Below are 16090 nucleotides of genomic sequence, written 5' to 3' on the forward strand. Positions count from 1 at the left end.
TATAAACAAAGACCGTATAAGAAAGAAAATATAAAAGGTATATATTGTATACTTACGGGGAGACATGTATTATATACTTAAGGGGGAGACATTCAACAAAGAAAATATAAAAGGTATATATTGTATACTTACGGGGGGAGACATGGCATCATACACTTAAGGGGGAGACATTTAACAAAGAGAAAATCTGAATCTGGCACATAATCATAGAGATTTTTCTTGCCTTGATACATGACTTGAAACTCTTGCTTTGACACAAACTTTTGAAAATTTTGTCTTAATGAAATACAAGAGTAAGGGGGAGCAAAGCTAAAACTCATTTGGCATCCATTTGGATAGGATAGGGGGAGCTCTTGGTTCATTTATACAAACTCTAAATAAGACTATTTTGAAAACTCTTGAACCAAAAGTATTTTATGAATATTAAATCTAACTTTTCATATGAATGCCAATTTGCTTACACTCAATGTTTTGTAATCATCAAAAAGGGGGAGATTGAAGGATGATAATGTTATTTTGATAATTAACACAACCATTGAGGCTATATCAAATTAGAAATGCAAATTAACTTGATACATCATTGATAAATGGCACACCCTCGATACACTCATGATACATTAGGATTATATGGTCAAAATACTCTCAAGATTGATAAACGACATAAAATTTGTAATAGAGAATGGTAGAAAGCTCAAGAATTTATTTTGACAAAGTTTCACGTTAAAAATACCTAAAAGGGCAATTCGGTAATTTCTACTGTTAAGGGTATGAAACTTTATTATGCCATGCATCATAATTTGCTTGGAATATCATATTGTTGTTTCAATGTGCATAACTAACCTTCAAAGTGCAGAAAAATATGGTTAGAGTCGACCCCAATTAGTTTGGAGTCGACCCCGATACGTTTGGCACGCCTTGGAACACTTGGCACAAAGTAGGAGTCGACCCTAGAAGAGGTGGAGTCGATCCCGGCACATCAAGAAACATTCTGGCACATTCTAGCACTTATGGCACAGATGAACAGTACTTGGGTCGACCCAAGTGAAAGTTGAGTCGACCCCATCCTCAAGCCTCAAGAAAACAAGTCTCTGGGAATCCCTAAGAGGGTCGACCCTAACTGAACTTGAGTAGACCCAACCTTGGGTCGACCCCAGAAAAAGTTGAGTCGACCCCAGATTGAAATGTCAAGAAAACAAGTCTCTGAAATTTCTGAGAGGGTCGACCCAAGTGGAAATTGAGTCGACCCAACTGATCCTTGAGTCGACCCAAAAAGAGTTGAGTCGACCCAAGTGAAGGAAGGCTGAAATACAAGGTTCTGGATTTTCTGAGAGGGCCGATCCAAGAAAAGCTTGAGCTGACCCAAGTCTGGTGAACAGTGGTTTGGGTCGACCCCAGAAAAGTTTGGGGTCGACCCAAGCACGGGCAGAAGCATAACAGCTAGTTGTGCAGAAGTGCTTTTTGGACTTCCAACGGCTATAAACGGCTAGTTTCTTCAATCCAACGGTCAGGAAGGACTATTTGGAGGTTGGAGAAGTATTTAAGAGGGAGTATTCATCAGAGGAAGTAAGCTTTGGAAAATACATCAAGTGCATTCAAGAGAGAACCCTAGCAAAGCAAGCTTCATTCAATTGCTTCATTCAAAGAGCCAAAAGGAAGTGGTTGAGCAGATTCCAAGAGACATTAAGAGCTCCACCAACCCTTGAAGAGTGAAGCAATCGTGACAAAGAAGAGAAGAGCCTTATTAAAGGGGATAACTATATTCTAAACTCTTCTTTGTAGCTCATAATTGTTTTATTTGCTCATTTAGGAGCTTTAGTTCCTTGTTCTTTATTCTTGTTGTAAGGTTTGTTGGTAAGCCCGTAAAACCAACATTGTAGGTTGTTGGTAAGCCCGTAAAACCAACATAGGTTGTTGGTAAGCCCGTAAAACCAACGTAGGTTGTTGGTGAACCCGTAAAACCAATTGTGAAGGTTCGTTGGTGAGCCCATAAAACCAACATAGGTTTTTGGTGATCCCGGAAAACCAAAGTGTAAAGGTTTTTGGATTGTGAGCCTGGAAAACAATCCAACTGTAATCCGCGGGATTATAGTGAATTCCCAAGGGGTCGCTTGGAGAGTGGACGTAGGTGCTTAGGAGAGCACCGAACCACTATATTTCTTGTGTGTTTGCATTGTGTATTGTTTTACTTTACTACAATTAATTACTCATCAATTAACTCGATTAAGAAATCAAAAAGTTAGAAAAACCAATTCACCCCCCCTCTTGGCTTGTCACCTTAGGCAACAGGACTCCGCTCCGAAGTTGGCTTTCAGCGGTGCTCTTCGGCCTGTAGTCCGCTTTGGGCGCGTCTGCACACGCCTCGGGGGTCCGCGTAGGTACTGCCCCGTTGTTGAAGGCCTCGGAGGTCCGCGAAGGTACTATTCCGTGGTTGAAGGCCTCGGGGGTCCGCGAAGGTACTACCCCGTGGTTGAAGGCCTCGGGGGGTCCGCGAAGGTACTACCCCGTTGTTGAAGGCCTCGGAGGTCCGCGAAGGTACTATCCCGTTGTTGAAGGCCTCGGAGGTCCGAGAAAGTACTATCCCGTTGTTGTCTTCCCGAGGTCGAGGGAGCTTGGGCTCACTGTCGACTCAACGGGGCATCCTGACCTTAGTCGAGGGATCGAGCACGAAGTCGAGGGAGCTTGGGCTCGCTGTCGACCTGGTGACGCTTTCCGAGGCCGAGGGAGCTTGTGCTCACTATCGACTCAGCAGGGCATCCCGACCTTAGTCGGGGGATCGAGCACGAGGTCGAGGGAGCTTGGGCTCGCTGTCGACCTGGTGATGCTTTCCGAGGCCGAGGGAGCTTGGGCTCACTGTCGACTCAGCAGGGCATCTCGACCTTAGTCGAGGAATCGAGCACGAGGTCGAGGGAGCTTGGGCTCGCTGTCGACCTGGTGACGCTTCCCAAGGTCGAGGAAGCTTGGGCTCACTGTCGAACAACGGGGCATCTCGATCTTGGTCGGGGTCTTTGAGGGAGATCGAGACCAAGCTCGATATCGACGTGCCGAGGCGTTCCAGGCTTGGCTGGGGCATTCGAGCTTGGTCGGGCATCCGAGCTTGGTCGGGCATCCGAGTTTGGTCGGGTTTCCAGGTTCTACCCGTCCTTTTCGGGGATCGTCCCGCACTTCCAAGGTTTCGATGGGCAGCATCTGATCTGACATTTGGGTTGGCGCTTTGGCCGGTAGCTCCTCCCGGCTTGGTGCCTTAGCTAGTTGCTTTGCTCGGTGAGTTGCCATATAGCACCGCTTAGCTATTGCCTGGTCCCCACGAACTTCGCCTACTCCTCGGTCGGTGGGGAACCGCATAAGCAGGTGATAGGTCGAGACCACAGCTCGGAGGGCATTTAGCCCTGGTCGTCCAAGAATGGCGTTGTAGGCCGAAGATAGGCGGACCACTAGGAAGTCCGTCCTTACGGTACTTTCTCGGGGAGCGAGCCCGACCGTGACAAGGAGGCCGACCTCGCCCTCGACTGGGATCGAATCCCTGGTAAATCCGACCAATGGAGCGTTCATTCTCCGAAGCTGGCTTTCTGTCATCCCCATTTTTTGATAGGCATCGTAGTACAAAATATTAGCCGAGCTTCCATTATCAACTAGGACGCGCTTTACATCAAATTTATTTACAATCATGGAGATGACCACAGCATCGTCATGAGGCGTCTCAACTCCTTCCAAGTTCTCGTCCGAGAATGAGATGGCTTCGGAGGTGCGCGGGCGCTTCGGAGGGGTCCTTCCCTCGATTGGTTCTTCAGCCGAGCTTCCTCCTTCAATGGTGTTGATGGTGCCGGCGATAGGCCCGTTGTCATTCGGATTTTCGGGCAGGGCGGCATTTTCCACTGGCCTCCTTTCCTCATGGCCGGTTTCGCACGAACCGGTTGAGTACTCCGCGACGAATAAGCGCCTCGATCTCATCCTGGAGCTGAAAGCAATCCTTCGTGTCGTGGCCGAGGTCCCGGTGGAAACGACAATACTTCCTAGGATTGCGCCGAGCTTCGGTATCCCGCATCGGGGGTGGAGGTCGGAATAGTCTTGACCTTCTATCTCCATTAGGACCTCTGCTCGGGGGGCATTCAGGGGGGGTGTAATTCTCGTACTTCCCCGAGGGCATTCGTGGCCGCGGTGGAGATCTCAGTCGAGGCGGGACCTTGGTCGAAGCCGTCCCCACGGTCGAGGTGGGCTCCTCAGCTGAGGCAGGTTCTTATCTCGGTGAGGAGATCGGCTTCTCGGGAGGCCAACCTTGGGTCGACCCAACCTTGAGTCGACCCAACCTTGAGTCGACCCCAGAAAAAGTTGAGTCGACCCTAGATTGAAATGTCAAGAAAACAAGTCTCTGGAATTCCTGAGAGGGTCGACCCAAGTGAAAATTGAGTCGACCCAACTGATCTTTGAGTCGACCCTAAAAGAGTTGAGTCGACCCAAGTGAAGAAAGGCTGAAATACAAGGTTCTGGATTTTCTGAGAGGGCCGATCCAAGAAAAGCTTGAGCTGACCCAAGTCCGATGAACAGTGGTTTGGGTCGACCCCAGAAAAGTTTGGGTCGACCCAAGCACGGGCAGAAGCATAACGGCTAGTTGTGCAGAAGTGCTTTTTGGACTTCCAACGGCTATAAACGGCTAGTTTCTTCAATCCAACGGTCAGGAAGGACTATTTGGAGGTTGGAGAAGTATTTAAGAGGGAGTATTCATCAGAGGAAGTAAGCTTTGGAAAATACATCAAGTGCATTCAAGAGAGAACCCTAGCAAAGCAAGCTTTATTCAATTGCTTCATTCAAAGAGCCAAAAGGAAGTGGTTGAGCAGATTCCAAGAGACATTAAGAGCTCCACCAACCCTTGAAGAGTGAAGCAATCATGACAAAGAAGAGAAGAGCCTTATTAAAGGGATAACTATATTCTAAACTCTTCTTTGTAGCTCATAATTGTATTATTTGCTCATTTAGGAGCTTTAGTTCCTTGTTCTTTATTCTTGTTGTAAGGTTTGTTGGTAAGCCCGTAAAACCAACATTGTAGGTTGTTGGTAAGCCCGTAAAACCAACATAGGTTGTTGGTAAGCCCGTAAAACCAACGTTGGCTGTTGGTGAACCCGTAAAATCAATTGTGAAGGTTCGTTGGTGAGCCCGTAAAACCAACATAGGTTTTTGGTGATCCCGGAAACCAAAGTGTAAAGGTTTTTGGATTGTGAGCCCGGAAAACAATCCAACTGTAATCCGCGGGATTATAGTGAATTCCCAAGGGGTCGCTTGGGAAGTGGACGTAGGTGCTTAGGAGAGCACCGAACCACTATATTTCTTGTGTGTTTGCATTGTGTATTGTCTTACTTTACTACAATTACTTACTCATCAATTAACTCGATTAAGAAATCAAAAAGTTAGAAAAACTAATTCACCCCCCCTCTTGGCTTGTCACCTTGGGCAACAGACTCCGCTCCGAAGTTGGCTTTCAGCGGTGCTCTTCGGCCTGTAGTCCGCTTTGGGCGCGTCTGCACACGCCTCGGGGGTCCGCGTAGGTACTGCCCCGTTGTTGAAGGCCTCGGAGGTCCGCGAAGGTACTACCCCGTGGTTGAAGGCCTCGGGGGTCCGCGAAGGTACTACCCCGTGGTTGAAGGCCTCGGGGGGTCCGCGAAGGTACTACCCCGTTGTTGAAGGCCTCGGAGGTCCGCGAAGGTACTATCCCGTTGTTGAAGGCCTCGGGGGTCCGAGAAGGTACTATCCCGTTGTTGTCTTCCCGAGGTCGAGGGAGCTTGGGCTCACTGTCGACTCAACGGGGCATCCTGACCTTAGTCGAGGGATCGAGCACGAAGTCGAGGGAGCTTGGGCTCGCTGTCGACCTGGTGACGCTTTCCGAGGCCGAGGGAGCTTGTGCTCACTATCGACTCAGCAGGGCATTCCGACCTTAGTCGGGGGATCGAGCACGAGGTCGAGGGAGCTTGGGCTCGCTGTCGACCTGGTGATGCTTTCTGAGGCCGAGGGAGCTTGGGCTCACTGTCGACTCAGCAGGGCATCCCGACCTTAGTCGAGGAATCGAGCACGAGGTCGAGGGAGCTTGGGCTCGCTGTCGACCTGGTGACGCTTCCCAAGGTCGAGGAAGCTTGGGCTCACTGTCGAACAACGGGGCATCTCGATCTTAGTCGGGGTCTTTGAGGGAGATCGAGACCAAGCTCGACATCGACGTGCCGAGGCGTTCCAGGCTTGGCTGGGGCATTCGAGCTTGGTCGGGCATCCGAGCTTGGTCGGTCATCCGAGCTTGGTCGGGCATCCGAGCTTTGTCGGGTTTCCAGGTTCTACCCGTCCTTTTCGGGGATCGTCCCGCACTTCCAAGGTTTCGATGGGCAGCATCTGATCTGACATTTGGGTTGGCGCCTTGGCCGGTAGCTCCTCCCGGCTTGGTGCCTTAGCTAGTTGCTTTGCTCGGTGAGTTGCCATATAGCACCGCTTAGCTATTGCCTGGTCCCCACGAACTTCGCCTACTCCTCGGTCGGTGGGGAACCGCATAAGCAGGTGATAGGTCGAGACCACAGCTCGGAGGGCATTTAGCCCTGGTCGTCCAAGAATGGCGTTGTAGGCCGAAGATAGGCGGACCACTAGGAAGTCCGTCCTTACGGTACTTTCTCGGGGAGCGAGCCCGACCGTGACAAGGAGGCCGACCTCGCCCTCGACTGGGATCGAATCCCTGGTAAATCCGACCAATGGAGCGTTCATTCTCCGAAGCTGGCTTTCTGTCATCCCCATTTTTGATAGGCATCGTAGTACAAAATATTAGCCGAGCTTCCATTATCAACTAGGACGCGCTTTACATCAAATTTATTTACAATCATGGAGATGACCACAACGTCGTCATGAGGCGTCTCAACTCCTTCCAAGTCCTCGTCCGAGAATGAGATGGCTTCGGAGGTGCGCGGGCGCTTCGGAGGGGTCCTTCCCTCGATTGGTTCTTCAGCCGAGCTTCCTCCTCCAATGGTGTTGATGGTGCCGGCGATAGGCCCGTTGTCATTCGGATTTTCGGGCAGGGCGGCATTTTTCACTGGCCTTCTTTCCTCATGCCGGTTTCGCACGAACCGGTTGAGTACTCCGCGACGAATAAGCGCCTCGATCTCATCCCGGAGCTGAAAGCAATCCTTCGTGTCGTGGCCGAGGTCCCGGTGGAAACGACAATACTTCCTAGGATTGCGCCGAGCTCCGGTATCCCGCATCGGGGGTGGAGGTCGGAAATAGTCTCGACCTTCTATCTCCATTAGGACCTCTGCTCGGGGGGCATTCAGGGGGGTGTAATTCTTGTACCTCCCCGAGGGCATTCATGGCCGCGGTGGAGATCTCAGTCGAGGCTGGACCTTGGTCGAAGCCGTCCCCACGGTCGAGGTGGGCTCCTCAACTGAGGCAGGTTCTTATCTCGATGAGGAGATCGGCTTCTCGGGAGGCCGCGCTCTTCACGACGCTTCTTCTGCTTCTTTGAGGCCTGCTCGGTCGTGCCCCGCCTGAAGGCGATAGCCTCCTCGGTCTTCGCATCTTCCGAGCTCGGGCCAGCATTTCAGTGAAGTCGGCGGAAAAAGCTCTTCTCAATGGAGAAGAGGAATCTGTAGGAGCGAGCCCCAGTCTTTAGTGCCGACATGACTATCGACTGGTCGAGCTCGCGGACCTCCTAGGTTGCAGCAGTAAAGCGGTCGAGGTATTCTCTGAGGGATTCCCCCTCCTTTTGCTTGACGTTCAGAAGGGAATCCGATGTTCGCCGCTGGCGCCGGCTGGCAGCAAAGTTGGTGGCGAACTGCCTGCTGAGCTGCTCAAAGGAGGATACCGTGCTCGGCTTCAGTCCAGAGAACCAAAGCCGAGCTGTTCTCCGAAGAGTTGCTGGGAAGGCCTTGCAAAGCACAGCCTCCGAGGACCCTTGCAATGCCATGAGGGCTCGGGTAACTTTCCAAATGATCGAGGGGTCGGTAGTTTCGTTGTAGGGCTCCACTTGGTGCATTTTGAACCTCGGTGGGACCAGCTCATCCTCGATCTGGCGAGAAAAGGAGGATTTGGTGGTAAACTCAAAGTCGCCCTCGCGCCTTGCCTTCCTGCTGTGAAGCGCTTCAATCTGGCGCTCAAGGTTCTCGACCTTCCTGTCGAGCTCCCCAGCCTGGGGGATCGCCACAGTAGTCTGCTCCGGCTCGTGACGGCCCGGGGCTGACTCGGCTTCCGACAGCTGTGGCCTTCTGTCTATGCTCCTCCCTGGCAATTCTCTCCGGGGAGACGCCCGGGCTGAGCCTTGGCGACAGCATCATTCTTCATTGTTGGCCCTTGAGGAGTCGTGGAGGTTCTGGCCCTGGGGCACCGGTCCGTTTGGAGGAAGCACTGGCTGGACCTGGGCCTGCGGAGGCGGCACAGGTGGGGCTTCCTCACGTTGCAGGCCTTGGACGGCTGCGGCCAAGGCTTGAACTTGCTGCACCAGGATGTTGAACTGTTCCGGCTGGACTTGGGGAACTGGATCAGCCGGAGATGGCGAATTCTGGACAGAGTGTCCAGGACTTGGTGGAAAATGCCGGGAGGCGTTGGAGGCTCCTTTGCTTCTCAACTTCATGGCCACGACTAGGGCCCTTCCTCTAGCGCCAACTGTTGCTGGAAATTGGACCCGGGGGTGGCCGTCGGCTGAGAAGGAGGAGCTCCAGAGTGAGATAGCGGGTGGTGGTCCGTCGGCGGGCGGCGTCCTCCGGGGGACCTGCAAAAAGCCGGTGGCTGGGGTTTTCGGCACCAGCCCTCCGATGCCTAAGTCAGAGGGGGCAAATGTATGAGAGGAGAGGAAATATGTCTCAGAAGTTTCAGAGTCCAACCCCTCCTCGGATGGAGGGGTTCCCCTTTTATAGAGGGATACAGGATTATCTGTGATGTGACGAGGCAAACGGGTTACCGTCATGATTGAGCATGTCGTATAAATATGCACGATCGTGTGAATTAATGCATTGCCGTAGGAGATCATGCTGGAGCCAGTGAGTCGTCGTGGCTGATCGGACGTAGTCGAGCGGGTCAGCTGTTTGCCGTGGAGGACTTGAGATCCGTAGATAGCATGCGCATTGATTGCTGAGTGAGCCGGAGATCAGCAGAGGCCATGCGCATTGATTGTTGAGTAAGCCGGAGATCAGCAGAGGCCATGCGCATTGATTGTTGAGTGAGCCGGAGCAGAGCATGGTCCTTGGTCGAGCTGCAGAAGGATGTGACCGCAACAGATAGGTAGCGAGGTCGGACTTCCGAGGTCGAGGGTGCTGAGGTCGGGTGCCCAGGTCGGGGGTCTCGGAGTCGAGCGTCTGGCCGGGCGCTGGATCGAGAGCCCTGAGGTCGGACTTTCAGTTGGGCATCTTGAAGTCGGACGCCTCCAGGTCGGACGCCCTCGGGTCGGACGCTTCCAGGTCGGGCGCCCTTAGGTTGGGCGCCTCTGGAGCCGGGCGTCTTCAGGTCGGGCGCCTCCAGGTCGGGCGCTTCCAAGTCGGGCGCCTTCAGGTCGGACGCCCTCGGGTCGGACGCTTCCAGGTCGGGCGCCCTCAGGTTGGGCGCCTTCAATCACGTGCTGGCGATCTGCTCACGTGCTTCAGAGCGATTTATTTTCCCCCAACAGTTGGGTATCACAATTGGTATTAGCCTTCAAACTTTTACTGTTTATACCCAGTAATGATAGGTTCTTGTAGTCAGTTGTTTTGGATCGACGAACCTTTTCTGTGGTAAAATAGGGAAACAACCTATGAAGGGCTGGTAGAAACTTTGTTGCATTTTTGTGCATGCAGATCAGCAGAAAATGGATACGGGCTGTAAGCTGTTCTCTAATATGATGCTTGTGGCACATGCAGGTAGGAACATGTTTTGGAGTCAGTTGTCACATAAATGATCTTCTTGGGACCCCAAGGCTTCCTTCAAGCACAGTGGTTGAGGACCCAAAGATGTTTCTGCAGGTGAGTTTGTTCTGTAGCTTGCTAATAAAGTTGCATTCGAAGGGAAGCAATTGATAGTTTCTCAAAACATTTGTGGTTCATCCTTTCCTTGTTTATCATTTTTGTTCTTTGTTATTTATATACTTTTTTTAACATCATATGTGAGGTTTTTATTAACACCAAAGTCTTTTTTCTCTTTCTCTAATAGCTGCCTCTATTGAAGTTAATCAACTCTTCTGCCACAGCACCATGAGGAGCCTACTGGTTTGAAAGCAGCATGGCAGCTAATGGAAATATTTTATGTGGATAAGCAGTCATTGACTTGGCTTCCAGGGTGCCTTGTTGATTGGTAGCAGTACCGTTCTTTCTTTTTATTCTTCAGCTTCTTTTTCTTCTCATTCAATGTGGATCTGACACAGCAATTTTCATTCTCCGTTGTGGGATTTTAAATGCTTGCTTTTGTTTTTATTTTGTTTTTCCTTTCCTAGGATTATGACAGCCTTCTAACCAGGACATAGACAACAATTCATTCAAAGCTTGCAGGCTTGCAAAAAAGACTTGTCAATTTACATGTTTGATTTTCTTAGGGCTCGTTTGGTTCGCGGAAAAAGAAGGGGGGAAAGTGTGGTTAATGGAAAAGTAATGAGATGCCTCTTGTTTGGTGGAAGTTTTCAAAGGAGAGAGATGGGAAAGTTATATTCCCATGGAAATATGATTCCCACATTGCATGGGAAAGTCTTTCCCATGAGAAACATGGGAAAGTAACTTTGAAAATCTTTCCCATAAGAAACATGGAAAAGTAACTTTCCCATGAGGTGGGAATCACTTCATTTTTATTTTTTCCCAAAAAGGCCCTTCAGCATTAAAGAGGCATTAAAGACCTAATTTTTATTACGGGTATAATAGAAATTACACATAACTTTTCCAGAAAAGTGGATGGTCAACTAAACATAAGCACTCTAAAAATTTGTCACTTTTCATGTTTAACCAAACATGCCAAAAGTACATTCCCAGGCATTCTCTTTCTAGGAATCTTCTTCCCAGGAATCATATTCCTAGGAGGAAAAATGCTTCCCGCGAACCAAACGAGCCCTTAGTGATCTATCAGGCGACATCATTTTCTCCAGTTCTCTTATTTTAAAATAATTATGTACTTGATATGATCCTTTGTCATGATCTTATCTATTTGATTTGGATATACCTTTTGGTAGAATAATCTTGTTCTAATGTGAAATGGTATTCTTAGTTGCACTAGTTGGATTATTATTCCTTGAATCTTACTCAATCTTTCTTTTACTATCCGCATGATCTTTTTTTTGTTGGTTTAATTACTTTTGACCATTATATGGTACAATGATTGATCATTAAGTGATTAAAGTTCTATTCTTGTAAGACCTCGCTCATTGGTATTACACTTTGTAGGTTTGTAACAGAATGAACCCTCATTAAACATGTTATATTCCAATTAGTGATCTATGCAATTGCCCCTTTGTTTTTCAAATTTACCTCTTCAGTGTTTTTTTGATCAGTGGCTTAGTAACTTGATTAGAGAATCATATTTATTAGATGTCTGGTTCTTCTGAGAAAAATCACTGTGTATAACTTTTATTTTGATTGTGTCTTTAAATAACCATACGAAGGATATTGTCGTTTTTTATCTTCTTGTGCAATGATAAGACCACCATGGTAAGATTCCTTTAGGGCGTGAGATATATTTGAATTTCTTAGTATGCACAAAATACATTCCCTATGGGTCTTCAATATGTTCATTAGCACTTGCAGTTGGTTGGCTTGACATTCTGGTAAGAGGTTTTGAAGTTTATCTATCTCAATTCTCAAGTAGTTCGCTGGCATCTGCAATCTGTATCATTAGTACATCATTCAGGTCCTGTAATTGCCTCATAAGCCGAGTGAACACTATTCTCTTTTGCAAGTGAAATTGTTGAGACTACATGGATCATCAAGTGGATCAACTTGGCAGCCGTGAGGTTGGTAAGCATACCAATAAAAGGTTAATTCATGTTTTTCTCTAAATGGTCACTAATATTGACATTAGAAATCATGTCCTACTGACAAAAAGGAGCTAGTTTTCATAATTTGAATATTAATGTTACTTCTAAAGGAAGAGAGTCTTTTAGGTGAAATGCTGCATCAGTAAGAATTGTTAATTTTTTAGTTTCCAAAAACTACAGTTAGCTAACTTTGGAAGGACCGACAGTGTGACATCTCAAGTATTTTATGTGGTAGTGCATGGTCTCAGCAATCTTTTCTTGCTTTTTGACATTATTTCCAATGGACATGCTGTGATTTGAAAAGAGCACTTTTTCATGGACTGATTTTCCTGTTAAAAACAAAAGGAACTTTCATGCAATATATTGAGAAGTCAATATCAACTTCGAGAACATAGATATATCAGGCAACTGTTTCATGCTTTGCTTTGATTCCACATGCATGGTACAGATGGAAAATGGACTGGCAGAGGCAGTTGCTGTTCATGTCTCAACAATGCCACGCATGTGTCCTCGTCCCCAATTGGGTAGGTCAATGCTTTAAAGCCAGGCCAGATTTTATCAAAGTATGGCTGCATAATTGTCCCGTCATTATTTTTCGTGTCATTGATAAGAGGCTAACCATGTTATTTTCACTTGTTGGTTATATATTATATATGAATTGGAAACATTCACGATAGTTCTTGAATTCAGCTTTTCATTAATGTACTCTTTATGGTTTAGAAAGTTCTTGAAGAGACTAGAATTCTCGAGTTTAGTCATTGGCAAGTCGATGGACTCACATTAATGTAAGAGATAGTGTTTATTCTAGACAGATATAGATTACTACGAATAAGTTAAAAGGATTCAAATTGTATCCATGCAATGTGCATGTGTACTCATTGGATATATTTGGTAAAGTATAAGTAAATATGAGTTGGTTATTTTTTTTTTCACATGATTTCAAGGCATTAATTGTCATCTGAATGCATATATGGAAGTTTTAAATTATTTGAAGATATCTCAACTAAACATGGTCAAACTACTTGACGGGGGGCAATAAGTAAAAGGTATGTTTCTAGTCATCCGCAAAAGAATTGACATCTCAAAGGGTGCCTTTTGAGTCTAGAAAAATCTTAATATTCCATCTTGTTTTGTGGGTTTGATATTTGCATAGAATTCTTTTCTTGTTGGGGATTTAAAGTTAATTTTGCTTGCCTTGCTGGTTGAAAGAGTATATTGTCTGCCATTTTTCTATATTTTATTTGACTGAAATTTTCTTAGAGGTTAATTAACCTGTCAATCATGGCAATATGCTATTCTGCAAGACTGGCATACTCTAGTTGATTGCAATAGTAATAAACTTGAGTATATTGAGAATTAGACGATCAAAAGGAAATGCTGATATTTTGTGGCCTTCTAGCTACTGTTGTCTCAAGTTGTACAAGCTCATGCAACTCCAACAATGTTGAATTGCCTCATGTACAAGCTCATGCAAATCCAACAATGTTGATTGCCTCATGTACAAGCTCATGCAACTCCAACAATGTTGAATTGCCTCATGTACAAGCTCACTTATTACAGGTTTATGAATCTTTCTGTAGGTTTCCCACTTGATCTACAGTTGCAGTACTGATGTTGCTTCGAATTTTATTTACTTATGTCTTCATTTGTGGAGACCGATGGACAAGGGTTTGATCGAGTTAGGAGGACAGGAATAGGAAACAAAAAAATTCCAGCTAACCCATTTTAAGGAGGTGAAATAATTTCAAATCTTTAGTAGCTTTTCAATGTTCTATATTTTGTCAACTACTTCACCAAAAGTTGTATTCCATTATTCTTATTTTTGACCAACTTTGGAGATCTGAGCTGAAGCATGCAGTCTTCTAGTTCCATTGGCTTTTAGTTTGTCATTGTCAGAATATGCCTGGATTAGCCAGTGATACATCGGCTTTTTCGCATGCCTAATTTTTTCATGGCTGCTGAGTAAATTTTACTCCTGTGCTTGAGTAAAATGTATTTACTTGAAACCTCCGAATAACAGGATCTGAGGAAAGTTGAAGACTAATTAGTATGTCAAACCATATAAGCATCTGATGTTATCTTTAATGCTGATATGTAGTCCCATAGCACCATCTGGTTCTTATCTGCAGAGTTCTAAAACCTCTTCGAGCAATCAAAGAAGGGCTAGAAATACAAGAAAGAACCCATGGCAGTGAACTGATTCCAAGATGAACGTCTAATCAGTTCAAGGATTCTGCTTCATGCATGACCCTCGAGGAGAAGAGGGAGAGGGATAAGGCGTCTTTGATAGTATGCAGGGACAAACAGCTAGATATTTGATTAATGAATTTGCAGTGTTCTTCCATATTGTATACTTTCCCCTTTTTATGTGCATTCCTATCAAAGGAAGGATCGCTGTCAACAAATTTTTGAAAGGTTGCGAATGTGTATTTTAGAAATATGAGCAGTTTGCATTATTTTTTCGGCGCAATCATGGAGTCAATTTGCTTAAGTTTTTTCCAACAATTACATACAAAAGATAATTGAACTGTCATTGTAATTGGCATGTGTATGCTTCCGTCTCATAATTACTTTGAGGCTTGTTCTTCTTTTTCAGATATTTTTTAATCCTGTATTTGGTTGAGGTCAGTGGATGATGTTGGAAGAATGGATAATTTTTATTTACTATTTGGTTCAAAAAAATTTTAAGGAAGATGGACGAAAATGAGGATGTAAAAAAGGATGAATAAATTAGGAGAAATGGATTTGTACATTGATAAAATTAATTTTTATTAATTTTTTGATAGGAGACGAGATCCACGTCTTATCTTTTTTGATAGGAGACGAGATCCACGTCCTATCTTTTTTGACCATGTTTTGCTGCAGTGTTCCAGGGCCAGGAAGATTTGGAGGAGATTACCTGACCTACTGCCCCACTCAGTCGAGTTGGTACAGAACTTGATTCATTGGCTGAGAATTTCCATGCGAAGGCCAAGTACTGTTGAGGTGGGGATTCATTGGGCATATTTGGCTTATTACATCTGGTTGGATAGGAATGCTGGCATGTTCGAGGGCAGGAGGTTATCCCCGAGGATGGTGGTGGATAGAGCTATATGTCATGCGAGGGAGATCACCACAGCTACTGCGAGTTTCTCTTCTGGAATGGTCAGGGACATCTGGGATACTATTTCCGCTATCACAGTGCCCAGGTTCGTCCTTGTTTCTTGGGTACCCCCATCTCTTGGTTATCTCAAAGTGAACTTCGATGATAGTATGTCAGTGAATTGGTTGTCTGGAGGTGTTGGTTTTGTGATCAGAGATCATTTCGGGAGGATGATGGCAACTGGTGGCCGTCATACGCCTGGACTTTCTGTTGTTGGGACAGAGCTGCGGGCAGCTTGGGAGGAGATATCTTATGCGAGACGGATACTTGGTGCTGAGCATATATGCCTTGAGGGGGACTCCTCTGTTGTGATTGATTGGGTTAGGGGAGTGGACAGATATGGTGATGGTCATCCTCTTATCCATGATACTCGTAGGTTGGCTCAGGAGTTGATTGATTTTCAGGCTTTACACGTGTTTAGGGAGGCGAACAGCGTAGTAGATTGGGTTGCCTCATTTGTTGCTCGGCATTCTGGGAAGATCATTTGGACATCTGTAGGAGAGATACCTTGTACTATGTACTCTCTACTTTCTTCTGATATGGCTGGATGTACTCACGTTAGAACTATATGAAATGCCGTATTTACCAAAAAAAATAGTTTAATAAAAATATCTCATAAATATAATCTAATTTTTTTCAATTTTTTATTACTAAATAAAAAAAAGTATTTTCATCCATCTTTCCATATTTCATTAAACAAGCAGGGGAGGGATGAATTCTGCCTCGTCCATCCTTTCTCCAGTCCACCTCATCCATCCATCCATCCTCCTTCAGTGCTTCACGGTTCGCTTTATTGAAATCAGTAATTTTTTATGAAATATTAAACGTTAGATAATGTGGAGCGCTAGTTTCAGGTTGCACCCTTGAGCATCATTTTCTGCGTGCGCAGCGTAGAAACCTTACCATGAGAGAAATAAGAAAAAAATTGCGTAAGCGCGCGATTTAAATTTGAAATCTAGAGAACCGGATTTTCTTTTCGTTTTCTTTTTGGACTAGATGACTATAAACTGTGG

General features: G+C 46.2%; 1 protein-coding gene across 5 annotated transcripts in view; it reads left to right on the forward strand.

The window, feature by feature from the left end:
* LOC103717853 (nuclear pore complex protein NUP85-like) overlaps window positions 1–14391 on the forward strand; it is a 28180-nt gene extending 13789 nt beyond the window's left edge. The window contains exons 1-4 of one of the 5 annotated variants that reach the window (XM_039125394.1): window positions 11790–11911; window positions 12384–12459; window positions 13335–13433; window positions 13516–14391. In XM_039125394.1, coding sequence (XP_038981322.1) covers window positions 11876–11911; window positions 12384–12459; window positions 13335–13433; window positions 13516–13547 — 243 coding nt within the window. In that variant the 5' untranslated portion in view covers window positions 11790–11875 and the 3' untranslated portion in view covers window positions 13548–14391. Of the gene's footprint in view, window positions 1–9842; window positions 9945–10131; window positions 10354–11789; window positions 11912–12383 lie in introns of those variants that run through there. The other 4 variants (XR_003387651.2, XM_026808758.2, XM_026808757.2 and 1 more) reach the window with 4 other exon arrangements.
* Window positions 14392–16090: the final 1699 nt, after the last annotated feature.

Source organism: Phoenix dactylifera, chromosome 4, assembly GCF_009389715.1.
Source record: "Phoenix dactylifera cultivar Barhee BC4 chromosome 4, palm_55x_up_171113_PBpolish2nd_filt_p, whole genome shotgun sequence".
In the NCBI taxonomy this organism is placed as follows: domain Eukaryota; kingdom Viridiplantae; phylum Streptophyta; class Magnoliopsida; order Arecales; family Arecaceae; genus Phoenix; species Phoenix dactylifera.